The 15,079-nt window shown below is 37.2% G+C and overlaps 1 protein-coding gene and 1 long non-coding RNA gene across 2 annotated transcripts; one reads left to right on the top strand and one right to left on the bottom strand.

The window, feature by feature from the left end:
• The first annotated feature begins 434 nt into the window (after nucleotides 1-434).
• On the top strand, nucleotides 435-3,623 carry LOC120110445. Its single transcript, XR_005511418.1, has 2 exons — nucleotides 435-683; nucleotides 3,249-3,623. It is a non-coding gene; the product is annotated as an uncharacterized LOC120110445 (long non-coding RNA).
• Nucleotides 3,624-6,027: 2,404 nt separating this feature from the next.
• Nucleotides 6,028-13,368, bottom strand: LOC103695888 (probable LRR receptor-like serine/threonine-protein kinase At1g53440). Its single transcript, XM_039125235.1, has 12 exons — nucleotides 13,243-13,368; nucleotides 11,905-11,967; nucleotides 11,756-11,817; nucleotides 11,590-11,621; nucleotides 11,100-11,470; nucleotides 10,449-10,641; nucleotides 10,241-10,369; nucleotides 9,676-9,794; nucleotides 9,311-9,521; nucleotides 8,893-9,130; nucleotides 8,246-8,393; nucleotides 6,028-6,573 (listed from the first exon to the last, which is right to left on the bottom strand). Exons 1-12 carry the CDS (start codon nucleotides 13,366-13,368, stop codon nucleotides 6,175-6,177), a joined length of 2,091 nt encoding a protein of 696 aa, XP_038981163.1. The 3' UTR covers nucleotides 6,028-6,174.
• Nucleotides 13,369-15,079: the final 1,711 nt, after the last annotated feature.

The following is a 15,079-nucleotide window of genomic DNA, read 5'->3' as shown; positions in this document are numbered from 1 at the left end:
TGTAGAGTAGTTTGCACACGTCTGTCTGGACTAAAGCAGATGTGAATATTGATGTACTTCATGAAACAGGTTCATGTCTTTGTGGTTTTCGTTTATTTGAGTTGAGGATTCTTTCATGATTGTACCGGGAGGTCCTATCATGTCATTCAAGGGCCTCTGAATTTTATGTTGTCCAGATTAAGCAAGACACGGCATTGGAAATCAGAACGTTTTATAGGTTGCGTTGTTAGGTTCAGCTCGATGTATAATAATTAATACATCCCGCTTGGGCTTTGTGTTTAGCTTGAGCTGAGCTTGTGACTGAGCCAATGAAGTGCGGATAATCCCAGAGCTGATCTGCTACATCCCACCGGAACCATCGGGTTTCGAACATATTCCTCCAGGTCCAGGAAGGCATTAGAGATGGACTAATAATAGCTGCCGCCCGCTTGACCGATCGCCCAACCACTTTTCCCCCGATGATGGCCAGATCTTGGCCTGGGCTTTTGCTCCTCCTCCTCATGCTGCTCCTCCACGTAGCCACGGCCAAGAACGAGAGCGGCTCCGGGGCGATCCCCGAGTGCCGGGAGATGGCGTCGAGGAGCGAGTGCCAGCGGAGCTCCAGGCGCTGCCGGTGGTGCCGCAGTGACGCCCTCGACGACATGTGCTTCGGATCCGCCGAGGCCTGGCGGCTTCCCCACCAGGTCTTCTCTTGCGAACCAGTCCGCTTGATTTGAACGCCTTCCCCTTAAATTTCTTTTCATATCCTCCGATTCACTTGTACTACTTGTTGTGTTGTGACACCGACTTCCTCTCTCTCTCTCTCTCTCTCTCTCTCGCTCTCCCGGATCTACTTTTCTTTACCTCGGATATGTGTGTGCTTTGATTTCTAAATCTCGTGTTTTGCTCTATCATTTTGTGGACGCAATGGAAGTTGATGGTGCTCTTATCCGATCGAAGTTTAGAGTTGTTTTACAATGTTAGGAGTCTTGGCAAAGATTGGTGAATCGGGGTCAATTATGAGTCTTCGATTGAAAGTACCCCCAGTAGAAGGGCTTATTTGATCCGAGCCTGTTGTTCTTTTTTCAATTTATTTCCTTGATTTAGCGGTTTGAAGAGGAACTGTGATAATTAATAGAATAGAACCATTGAATCTTGGCGCATGTGAAGAAAAGAAAAATACACAAATCATCATTTGAATAGCCATGATAAAATGATTTGGAATTGTCACAAGCTGTCCTCTTCTATTGAAATCCTGTTTATAGAGTTCTTTCCAGAATTTTTCTTGAGAGTCACCATGCCTAGGTCGAATTGCTCATAGTTTTTCGAGTTTGACTGCAAAATGCTGATAGAGAGTGCATCTATTTGCCACTGCAACCAAATGGAGCCCAGTGGATCGCTCGAAAGCCTTACCATCACCTTTTGGTTGCTTATCAAGGTATTATATGTTCTAATATTTTGGTCAGTGAGTATGCGGATGTATGGTTTCAAGCTTCACTTGGTAGACAGAAGTCATTTTTTTCTGCTTTCCGTGCAGAAAGTATAAAATTGAAAAATTTCATGTGAAAGTTAGCTGAAATGGACCATATAAATCAAAAAACTTCACATCGATTCCACCAATAGCCTTTATGGTTATCCAAATGTCTCTCATGCCAAATGTAACAACAGCTAGGGGCAGAACTGTATTATTCAAACATATGGCCAAGGAAGTAGGAAGGGTTTATTGCCCAAAGAGCAGTGATTACCAAGAGGAGCTCTTGAGATCATTTCCAAAATGAATGGCTATTTTCTGTTTCAATTTCTGCTGGGGGAAAATGGCTCCAAAGTGCTCCAAGGTAGAGCTTGACTTATTGGTTGTTGGGTTCTCATCCTAAGAAAATGGAAAAGAGGATTGGATGTCCGCAAAGACCACTTGCAGAGCGTCCCTGTTTGGGTATGGTTCCTTTAGCTTGGGTTCCACCTCTGGTCATCCAATATGATAGGAAGGATTGCTAGTATTATTGGTATTTTCGGGGTCTGTATTGAAGCTAGTAGCTCTATGAGCCGATGGTTTATTCAGAAGAGTTAGATTCATAAGTAAGTTTCCATAGTTGGCAGGTGGAGATGAATCACGACAAGGACTGAGATGAACCGAGATTTCAGTTTATCTTGTTCGACGTGGTAAGTGGGTAAATTTGAAGGAAACCAAGATTTTTTGAGATCTTGGCTGATATATTAGAATGAGTATCTCAGCTGGTATAGTTGATCGGAGATTATCAACTATATTTGAGCATTAATTTCAAGATTTATTAATTAAAAACTTTATTTTTGAAAAAAGAAACTAGTTGAAAAATATCGATTGATAGGAATAAAATTGTATCCACTGATATCTTGGATTTTATCGGTTTATATCAGACTAGAACCAAGAATTTCATACATATCATATTGGGGGTTGTCCGGTATTGATACAAACCAAGAACTCGGTAGGGATGTCAGCTGAGATGGAAACCTTGACTGTGTTGTAACACAAAACAAACAATTCTAAATGGATCAGAATAGAGATTTGAAGAACGGAATTTGGATGGCCTAAATAAACATTTGATGGGAAACCAGAAAAATTACAGTTAACGAGTAGGCGACCAATAAAACTAAGATATCAAGAGTCTCTAGTCTCCTCTAAATTTAAAGTATTCATCAAATGGATGCCTGACTGAATTAGGTAGACAGTTATTCCTTGAGGGGCTTTAAGGAAAGCCTTGTAGGTATTTTTTCCCCCTAAGTTGGTGTATAAATCCTTGAGGGGCTTTAAAAAATCCTTGTAGGATTATTGTAAATGTAATATAAGATTCATTTTTTGTCAACACAAGGAGAAAAATCATCAAAATGGTGTCATTTATGATGATGGGCAATGCTTTGAGTGCTGTAACTATGTCTTCAGGGTTGTCTTAAATGAAATCCCTTTGTGGGTAACGAATACCTTCAGATGCCAAAAAAGCCCCCATTGAAGTTTTGTTTTGCATGAAACTCTGGTAGCCATCTCGATGTCCATGGCTTTTGATTGTTGATTAGGTCTAGAAGGACTCGAATGAGATTGAAGTTTATCATCTATTAATGAGGTTAAAGCCTAGCGTGCATAGTTTTGGTGGATCCTCTTGGTTATCACAAGTGTAAGAATAAAATATTAATACCACATCTATTAGATGCATGAAGTATGATGCTGTATATGCCAAAACCAGTCTAACTTGCCATAACTGTAAACCGACTAACATTACTGCATCTAATAAATGCAGGAGCATTAAAAGCTGTGCATAACAGAAACGTAAGAAAGAGATACAGAGATTTCCATCTTGTGGTGCCATCTATAAGTCAAGCTGATAAAGGCAAGAGGCCAATGAGTTCAAGGATGGAATAGTTGTCTACATACTGATGTCTCAGAGGCTTTTTCCCTCTTTTACCTGCCTTAGGGCAGGATTTGGAGTTGTAAATTCCAGTCTCTTAATGAAAGATGGTTTGGTCTTCTGGCCTAATCTTTTTCTCAAGAAAAAGCACATTTTATTGAAGAAAAGGACACTAATGTTTGTGAGAGAGAACATGGCTTGATCATTTGCGTATTAAAAGGTACGGAAGTTTCTGATATAAAAGTGAAGTTCTCATTTTCTTCTTCATGCTTTAACTGCACATTGAAGATCCTGACTCCTTGCTGCCTAGATGATCGGTATTGGATCCTTTTGATGGTTTCCTGCATATACATAATATCTGGTCGGTGTAATTTTAATTATTTTGTCAACTTTCTGGAAAAGTTTCCTAGATTCTCCTCAAATCTCCATTAAGCCTTGTATAGTAATGGCTAGCTGATCCACTATAGGTACTTGCAGTTTCACATAACAGTAGCAGCCTATACAGTCTAGTTCTTTGGTAAATTTACAGCCTCTAATGAACAAGAAGTATTCGATTACCTCATATGCGAATTTGTGTTTCAGCAGAAGTTTATTTCTTTGCCTGTTTCTTGTCTCTGATGGTGGATTTAAAATTGATTTTGGATTTTTTGGGTCTCATCCCTTTTGTTGTTAATAAGATAGAAATAATCTTAGAATTGGATTTGGTGAACAGTCTTAAAACTCTTTTTTGGGTGAAAGCGAAGGAAAACATATTACTCCTTTAAATATTAGTGGCATCAAATTTGAATATGAAAGTTATAGCATGCTATGGCTGAGATGCTTGCAGGCTCAGATTCCGAAGTTTATGGTTGCAAGCAATACATCAGAACTGTCTATTTTCATGCAGTAATTATGCTTCTGTTTACTGCTTGCCAAGGTGACTCTTGTACTCAAACCTGGAAGGCTGCAACCCAGATTAAATCGAAAATGTTCTTGTTTGGAGAAGCTGGAACAGAGCGTAATTGCAAGATGAGTTAAAAACAAACATATTTCTGCAAAACAAAAAGTTTTTCATAAGATTTTGACATCATGGTTGTCAAAAATGAGATCTGTTTGGAGGAGCATGAAGAAAAAGAGAAGTCGCAGAGGCCTCTGTTTCCTGCCGAAGTAAAAATGTTCGAGAAAGATATGCATACATTTCTATTTACTCGACCCTCCTGCTCTCCAGCATTGCACATTACTTGGATCATAGGCTTGTGCGAATTGCTAGAGGGATTCATTCAAAACTTTTCTAGAGGGATTAATGGCGTCCCCAAATCTATTATGGTGGATTAGATGTTTTTCTGCTGCGACAATCCCACCCGCTGAAAACTTCATGTGCCTTGTCAAGAAGGTGATTTTCCCAATGTCTGTCAAAGAGGACCTAGCATTTAAAAATAGTAAATACGGTGTTTTAATATCTTTGATCTTAAGGATGATGATGGATCAAACAGGAACTAGTTTATAATGTCTTTTGGACTTGTCAATTATATACTGTCCTAATTAACAGAGGTTTTGAAGGATCTTGTGTGCTCTTTGGTGTTTTACAGAGACTTGTATAAATCAAAACTCGTCCATCTCGTGTGTGAAACATTAGTTGGATAATACAAAAATTTTGGTTCAAATAGGCTGCATGAATAGTGGATAAAAGCCAGTTTTTATGAAATCCAAGTACTCCGGATAATCCACGGGTATTCTGACGTTTAACATTTTGGGAGGTTGGCATTGCGGAAAATTGAAAGCTCGGGCATGCACCAGTTTCATCATCACCGAGCCCCCTCAACTTCCTCATTAATTACTCTGGGTTTGCTGCTGTGCCTGTCCCGTCACGGTCATACCGACCAATAAACACCTAACCGCTATCAACCAAATCTCCCTATCTCCTCTTTCTCTCTACGTGCATGCATGCCTTCTTATTTAAGCACCACCACGTCCCCAAACCTGAACCAACCCTGAATAAAACCTACCTCGAGATGGCCTCAACTTGTTCTAAATCCCAGCTCTTCCTCTCCCTTCTCTTTCTCCTTTTTCTCGTTGCGGAGCATGCGACGGCAGTGGGTGCCGTCGATGCCTGTGATGTGGTCATGATGCTGCTCGTTCTGTGCCTCGCACCCTTCTCCAGCTGCAATGGTAGTAGCTACACTCCATCTTTCATGTGCTGCAGCGGTAGGAACAGCTCAATACATTTGAAAGCCTTAGACGAACTTACTAAGAGAAGTTTTTTTTCTTTCTGTTTTGTCTTTGAGGCCTTTCTGCAGTGGGCCAACTTGAGGCAAACTCACTAAGGAGGACTTTTTTTTCCTTTCTATTTTATCTTTGAGGCCTTTCCTATGGTGGGCTTTTTTTGGGCCGGAGCTTTAGGCGACCGTCTCAGTCGCCTAAGGGTTAAGCCGGCCCTGCGCAGCGGAGCCGCTCTGGTCGCCGAGAAGAATGACGGCACTCCCTTCGGGAGCCTGATGGCCAGTGTGCGTGTGCCTCAAGGCCCACGTGACCCAGTTCCAGCTGATTCGCCCCCAAGCTGTGCGCAACTGCCTGAGCCAAGCACTAATTGCCTACCGTAAGTTCTTTCATCTTTTATCCTCCTTCCTGCCTTCCCAATGGATCGATTGGTAGTTTGAAAAGAAGCATAGGCATGGTGAAGCTAGAAATAATATTTAAGAACTTAAAACACTTTATTTTGAGCTTCACTCGCTTTGTTCTTAAGTACAATAGATGTGGATGAAAAGATTGGTGTATGTGTGCTTGATCTATTCACAGAACCGACTACAAAAAGAGTTGCTCCGTATACACGTCTCTTTGCTCAGTTTTGAGAAGTGCCTGCTTGTAATATCTCTTTGCTCTTGCTTGCTGAGGGAGGTGGAGCGCTTTCTTTACCACTTAGGGTAGATATCGAGGTATCGATCAATGGTCCATCCATTACAATGCTCTTTGATTGGCTCTCACGGCACATTCTCTCTAAGGATTTGAATCTCGAATCCTCAGTTTTGTCGATTGAGCGCTTCACTTCGGGGAAACTCACCGGCGTTTTCCCTTTTAGCATGCTTACCACAGCGGACATTGTGGGCCTGAGAGCTGGAGATGGGTTGGTGCATACGAGGGCGATGGACAGCATCCGCAACGCCTCTTCCTTGAAGTAGTTTGAACCGAGGTTGGGGTCAACTAGTTCAAGCAGGCTTCCCTGCTCTGGTGAAATATAGGCCTGCGGATGATGTACACATGGAATGGATGTTATCACCAGATTCATCTATAATAATGGTAAGTAAGAACACGACATAGTTTATTTAAGTGAGAAAGTTGATGTAAATTGAACCTGATTATAATAAATATTCTTATTTAATTAACTTTTCTTTTTTTTTTTGGGTACAATTTAATTAACTTTTCTTGACAGCTAGCAAAGTAATGAAATTGGCTCGAGCAAGAAAATCTTGGCAATTAATATGCTATATCTTTGTTTAAGGGATGTGCATATGCATGTGTGCATGTCTTATAAGCACATATGTATATATACATAAATATATGCATAACTTGATTGTTATAAAGTCTATTTTTATTTAATTAACTTTTTCTGAGAACTCGCAGAGTTGTGAAACTGGCTCTAGCAAGAACATCCTGATTCCTGACATATAATAGCTACATCCTTGTTCAAGATATACGTGAACTTTGTGTGTGCACATGCATGTCTGTATGTATGCATACTTGCATGAATACATATAATGCTTCTCTCGAGAGGAGAATGCATCTACTCTCTCAAGTGCAAAACTATAATAAATTATTCAAATTGAAAATTCATATCATTTATCATGATCTATACTACAAAAACCTCTTAGAAGCCAAATATTATATGTTTTGGCACTTTTGCAACCTGTGCATCAACGGGATACAAAAACAAATAATTTCCATTATATAAGTATGCTCAAATAGATGATGAAGCATTTAAATTGGAAATTCAACTTATTTATCATAATTTACACATGCTACAACTTATATAATTGAAAATTAATAGATTTTAATGCTCAGATTCCAGCTAAACAAGGTCTTACATCATTTTCACTCTTCATTTTTGTACCCACTTAATGCATAGATTAGAAGCTACTATAATACATGATTTTTGATTGCTAAACTATCTTACTAGGATCGATCATGATCAATGGTGCCGATCTTCGATTGGCATGCCATATTATTAATTTTGGATTTGAAAAGAGTAGATACCCTTCTAGAATAATTCTTCTGAGAATATTTGGCCTTATATACTTCCCGGCAAAAATCAATGAAGGACTTCTCAAAATCAAAGTCCACACCATTGATTATGATCTACATTGTGTAAAGTATCTAGAGAATAAACATAATTTATTTTGAAGGTCTTTTTTCCATGCATCGAACTTGAACAAAATGACAGTAGAAATAAACCTAATAAGAAAAATAATATTATAGGCTGCATAATTTATAAATCTAAACCATTGATCTTGACCTAAATATATACAAACCAAATTTTAGCTGGTTTGGATGTCTTTAAAATATATATCAAACCAAAATGTGCTATGTCATCATTAAAATCATCCATTTTTATTTGATGCACAGGGAAACTATCTAAAAATGCATAATTTTTTTTTGCCTCCAAGCGTTTTATATAATGTAAATCATGATCAATGATATGGATTTTGATTCTGAGAGGTTTATCACTGATTTTCACAAGGAAACATTTGAGGCTAAATATTCTCATAAATATTCTAACCTAACTCTCTTTCTCTCTGTTTGTGCGAGTGTTTGTCACCTTTTTGTTTTATTATAAAAGATATATGGTATAATCCTTCACTTAATGAGTATGTCAAGTAAAATTCGTGATCATGTGAGATTCTACAATTTTCACTTACCCAATCAAGAAGATATACAAAGTCCTTCGGTCCATAACTAGTGTTGCTCATTCCACTGACAATCTCCAACGTGACAACTCCAAAGCTGTAGACATCAGCTTTGTCTGTCAAGTAACCCCTCATTACATATTCGGGAGCCATATATCCTCTGCACGAGTAGGTTTTTCATAAAGTATATAAAGAAGCTCTCTAGGGAAGAAAGTGTAGAATATTGTAAATCATACTTTCAATAATAAACAATCAAGGACTCATGCATTCTTTAGGAGCCATTGTCAGGCAAATATAATTAAAAAAAATAAATTATATTTTCTAGATAGACAAGAAGATTAGCCTAGAAGATGTTAGCATGCATTACAAAAACAGAAAATTAGCATTCTGTATGTTTGATACTAAATATAATCTGGCATTGCATATTTTTCATTTCTCAACTGTTGTATAATATGCTAACATTAGAAGTTCATACTCTTGACTCCTATCTTTCAGAATTTTATAGTGTCCTACATGATTTGGAATACTCTAATTTATTATGTTATTCTAGAATCCTGACGAACTACCCTTAATTATATTTTATTGTCTGGTCAATACATTTGAGAAAAGCATAACTAGAGAAAAAGAATCACTTCCTCAAAGCAATAATTTCTACTTACACAGTTCCAGCTATCCTGGTGTTGATGTGAGTGTTCTCTTCTTCATCAAGTCTAGCCAAACCAAAATCAGATATTTTAGCACTGAGGTCTTTGTCAAGCAGAATATTTGTGGCCTTGATGTCTCGGTGAATGATCTTTATCCTTGATTCCTCATGCAGAAATGCCAAACCTCTTGCTATTCCTAGACAAATCTTATGCCTTGTTCGCCAGTCCAGTTTCAGCTGATGTCTTTCAGGACCTGTAAACATTATAAATTTTTTTGTCATCCACAAGGCATAAACAATTGGTCAGAGCACACACACACAAACACACACACACACACACACACACACAGAGAGAGAGAGAGAGAGAGAGAGAGAGAAGAAATCACTGAGTGCAAAATTTTGAAAAAGATATTTAGTACAATGGAAGCACTTACCAAATAGAGCACGAGCAAGACTATTATTTTCCATGTATTCATATATTAGCAATAATTGATTTCCTTCAATACAAAACCCAAAAAGCTTAACAAGATTTGGGTGCTGCAAGGCAGATATCATGCCTATCTCATTAATGAATTCATGGTTCCCTTGTTTAGACTTGGAAGAAAGCTGCTTCACAGCAATTACAGAACCATCTGGCAGCACCCCCTGAGACATGCAAATTATAAAAGGATCAAAATTCTACCTAAGGATAAGATCTAGGATTTCATACGCAGAATATCACTTAAACTGAGAAAAAGATACAAGAGTTCAACCAAGGGCAAGATATAAAAGCCTTAATTTAAAAATGCTTTGTGCATACCTTGTAGACTGGACCAAAGCCACCTTCACCTATCTTATTTTCAGGATCAAAGTTCTTGGTGGCTATTTTAATCTGTTTTAAAGTGAAGTAACCTGTCTGCAACTCTAATCCTCTGAGGCCTGAATGCATACATCTTGTAATTTTTCTTTAAAATTATTATATATAAGATAAGAATGAACGATGAATAACCTTCAAAAAACATTTTACAAAATGCAATGATAAAGCAAACAACATTTACGACCTTGATTTACGTTTCATAAATGAGATATTAATCTGACATTGAATTTGTGGCAAACAAGGTCATCAGCCCTAACATGTATAGGATATCATAATCATCTGCATAGAGTGCATATGCTAACTAATAATGGCAGTGCAGATTGATGATCTCACAAGAACAAATTCAACCAATTGGCCAAAAACTCTTTAAAACTGTTGTTCTTTTTTCATATTCAAGCATTAGGATGTTCGGTATATGATACATGGCATCTTCAAAAAGATAGATCATCTTTGGAAAATTCGAGCTCCATTTTTCCTAAACATATTTCGGTTAAACAATTGATCATACCATTGTTTTCATTGTTTTTCCTTCTGAAGAAAGACCATATTAATGTTATTGTCAGCACGATCCCAGTACAAGAAGCAGCAGCAATGCCCAGAAAAGCTCCAGATAACTTGCTTTTATCAGGCTTGAAATCTGCAAATTTGAAATTATTTTACGTCATCGTTATGAATAATGCATAAGGAAATGAGAGGATAGTGCTTTGAAAACTTACTTGGTGTCACTGAAATGGCTGATATGAGAGGTCCATATACACCTCTCCATGGAATGGAATTTGTGCCTTTCCCAAGCCATTGCAAGTGAATTTCCAAAGTACCATGTACAATGGTAGTAAAGGACTTGATTATTTCCTTTCCAGTCCCATTTGCTTCTTTTGCAATATTAAAGTCTTGCAAAACCTTTTGTCCCTGCATAAATTTATAGTTTTATCCATGCAAGAAGTATTATTTCTATGTGCTCTTTGTTGATAAATAAGAGATACGTAGAAAAAAGTCTATGTAAAAAGTCAAAGAAAATAAAAATGAATAGATTTGGCTTATATTTTCAATGTTGGCATAAAAATTGTATGTGCATAAGTACATACTTATGTGCACATGCATGTAATTCAATGAATGCAACATTAAAAGTAGTCGCACCCTCCACAATGAAACATATAAGTTACTATTATATACTCTAACTACTAGCAACACATTAATATATATAAAGGCTTAGAGAGAAATATCAGAAAAAAAAAAAATCTTAATCTTGTCATAATAGGATATGCATAAAAATCAATAAATGTAATACTTAAAGCAGTCAATGCCGCAGATAAAACATGAGAAATGTGACGAATTGATGTAAGATATGCGATGGTGAAAACAGTCACCTGAATTGATACATCAAAGAAGCGCTCTCCAACACTGGAATATGTTTGGTCATCTGTGAACATAACCTCAGCAAAATGAAGCTTCACTGTATAATATCTCTTTTGTAAGCAGAGACCATAGTATTTAAGGGACAGAGGACTAAGCCTAGCAGTCATGTACAATTCCGGATTTGCCATGTTCAATATTGATGAATTTATAGCAATGTATTTTGCCTCCTTATTTCCTACAAAGCCTCCCGTACTGCTATAAGCCCACTTTCCACTATTAGATTCAGCATATATTGATGAACCTAGATGAGTGGTATCCTCTTCATATTCATTGCCACCAATAGTCACGTTGCTACCACCACAATTTATAAACAAGTTGTAGTCTGCAAATATATTTAATTGTCAATATGGTTTTTCTAAAGTAAAATTAGAACACCCTCATGATATGAGACAAAAGCTTCAAAACTTTCAGAGAGTGGAAATTCTTTTGCAAATTACTCACTTTCAGCTTTTCCAGAACAAGGGAGGTTCCTCCTTAATCATGATGCTATCCTATAAGACAAAATTAAAAAAAATAATGTTAGGCATAGTTTTGAAACTTAAAAAATCAAGTTAATTGGAATTGGCAACAATTCAAGAAAGAAGTGACAATGCTATAAGAAGCTTACGAATAACTGTTTGCTGATAAATAACTAGAAACCAGATTCCTACGAGAAAGAGAATGAGAGTTCTAAGAGTAAGAAGAAACAAAATCACCAACTCATAGATCATAAGAGGGAGAGAGAGAGAGAGAAAGAGCAAATCTGAAAATCCTTACACATTGCCTTGCTGACATGTAGACAGTGCATTGGATCCTGTAAAGGAGTTGTAAGAAAGATCCCTGCAACATCAAAAGTCTTGAATAGTTGAGCAGCATTTATGATCAAATAAAGCTCCTCACAGCAGCATGACCTACAACTGAAGAAGTTTTAAGCAAACAAACATACAGTCAGCTTTTCCCTTATGCAATCCGTGCTCGCCCAAGTGGGAGAATGTTAGAATATTTTTAAGATATAAGCTTCCACTGATTGCGTATTTTTATTTTATAAAACAGGTGAGATGTATGGCTCATAATGGTACTATTGTTAAGCCCAATATAATGCGTGATCATTTTGTTTTATGGGCTTTGGTGCACCTTGGATATATAGGATTGAGTCATATTTATTGTGGTAATTTTGGTATGTAGGCTAGAAAACCCAATTAGGATTTTGGAGCCTTTAATGGGAAGGCTCCCTTATGTTTCCTATATAAAGGCTAGGTCCCTCTCCTCTCTATATGGTTGATAGCTTGCCCCATTGACGGCTATCTTTTGTGAAGAGCAAGGAAGGGAAGATCCAGCCGCTATTATTCTAGGTGATTGAAGAACGTATTTAATATGTCTTCCGCATGTATATCTCTTAAACTTGAATACACTATTGTTGTGATTCTAAATCTTAGCATGTTATTATTTATGATCAACAATAACTTATCCTCATGGCGCAGCGGAGCATGTTATTATTTATGATCAACAATAACTTATCCCTAAGGCACCGCGACGCCACTGTTCCCTTTGATCGCAAAATTTAGAATCACAACAATAGTGTATTCAAGTTTGAGAGATATACCTGCGGAAGACATATTGAATACGTTCTTCAATCACCTGGAATAATAGCGGCTGAATCTTTCCTTCCTTGCTCCTCACAAAAGATAGTCGTCAATGGGGCAAGCTATCAACCATATGGAGAGGAGAGGGAGTCCTAACCTTTATATAGGAAACATAAGGGAGCCTTCCCATTAAAGGCTCCAAAACCCTAATTGGGTTTTCTGGCCTACATACCAAAATTACCACAATAAATAGGACTCAATCCTATACATCCAAAGTGCACCAAAGCCCATAAAACAAAATAATTACGCATCATATTGGGCTTAACCATAGTACCATTATGAGCCATACGTCTAACCCGTTTTATAAAACAAAAATACGCAATCAGTGGAAGCTCATATTTTAAATATATTCTAACATTCTCCCACTTGGACGAACACGGATTGCCATATTAATTTAAAAAACTTTATTTTGAAAACAACTCTCGGGTTAGACTACATAGGTGGCCACACATATAGCTCAAATGATAATCACCTTGGATACATGATCCGATCCAACAAGAACATCAACATCGAACATGAAAGTCGTTACACCATTTAATCGATGTAAGACCACTCCACAGCTATAAATGCTAACATCCTTATCGACATGGATCCCCATCCTCCAACCAATGTGGTAGTATGTAGTATGAACTTAGCACCAAAATGTGATCAAAAGGTGTGCTAATTCACATCGGTCCTCATAAATGCTTCAAAAAGAAGCCACATGTCTCAAAAGAGACTCACATCATGTCTTTATACATTATATCTCGAGATCAAAATGATATCATAATAAAAGACATATGTGAAATGCATACTCAAATATAATTATAATTTTTGTGCACAAAATACAAAATTATAAATGGAGAGATAAATATTATTATTATTGAAAGAGGTTGTACCCGAAGCATATGGGTTGCCTACGTACCCCGTAAAGGGGATCAAGCCAAAACGTAGTTCTTTTACATAAATAACTCCCACTAACCAAAAACATCAAAGATTTCCACAATGCCTATATTAGCAATATGTATCTTAAAAACATATTATCAAAAACATCAAAGGTTTCCACAATGCCCATATTAGCAAAGCCCAGTGTCCAAAAAATGAACTTGAAAGAAAATCTTTGAAGAACAAACCGTATGCAAGTGTTGTAGGGAGCCTGATGTATGCTCAAGTTTGCACTAGACCAGATATAGCCTATGCAGTGAGTGTCCTTAATAAATTTCAATCGAATCCAGGACAAGAATATTGGAAAGTAGCTACGAAAGTTATGAGATATTTGAAAAAGACTGAAGGTTACATGCTTACCTTTCAGCGTACAGGTCATCTTGAGGTGGTAGGCTACTTAGATTCTGATTTTGTAGGATGTCAAGATGATCTGAAGTCAACTTCAAGTTATGTTATTATGATGGCTGGTGGTGCTATTTCTTGGAAAAGCGTTAAGCAAACTCTAGTGGCTTCTTCTACTATGCAGGCTGAATTTGTGGTATATTATGAAGCTATGGTCCAAGCCATTTGGTTGAGAAATTTTATTTCGGGACTGAAAGTTGTTGATTCCATCTCGAGACCAATTATTATTTATTGTGACAATAGTGCAGCAGTGTTATTTTCAAAGAATAACAAGAGTTTTGGTGGCTCCAAGCATATAGACATCAAGTACTTGGTGGCAGAGATAAAGTTAAAGAAGGGCAGGCAAAAATAGAGCATATAAATACGGAGGTAATGATTGTAGAACCATTGACTAAAAAAATCGCACCAAAAATCTTTAAGACACATATTGCTAATATGGGCATTGTGGAAACTTTTGATTTTTTTGTTAGTGGGAGTTAATTATGTAAAAGAACTACATTTTGGCTTGATTCCCTTTTATGGGATATGTAGGCAACCCATATGCTTCGGGTATAGCCTCTTCCAATAATAATAATATTTATCTCTTTATTTATAATTTTGTATTTTGTGCACAGAACTTATAATTATATTTGAGCATGCATTTCACCTATGTCTTTTATTATGATATCATTTTAATCTCGAGATATAATGCATAAAGACATGATGTGAGTCTCTTTTGAGACATGTGGCTTCATTTTGAAGCATTTATGTGGACCGATGTGAATTAGCACACCTTTTGATCATATTTTGGTGCTAAGTTCATGCTACATACTGTCACATTGGTTGGAGGATGGGGATTCATGACGATAAGAATGTTAGCATTTGTAGCTGTGGAGTGGTCTTACATCGATTGAATGGTGTAATGACTTCCACGTTCGATGTTGATGTTCTTATTGGACCGGATCATGTATCCGAGGTGATTATCATTTGAGCTATATGTGTGG

This window comes from Phoenix dactylifera, chromosome 4, assembly GCF_009389715.1.
Source record: "Phoenix dactylifera cultivar Barhee BC4 chromosome 4, palm_55x_up_171113_PBpolish2nd_filt_p, whole genome shotgun sequence".
Taxonomy (NCBI): domain Eukaryota; kingdom Viridiplantae; phylum Streptophyta; class Magnoliopsida; order Arecales; family Arecaceae; genus Phoenix; species Phoenix dactylifera.
Note: the sequence above shows the minus strand (reverse complement) of the source record. Positions and strands in the feature narration are given on the sequence as shown.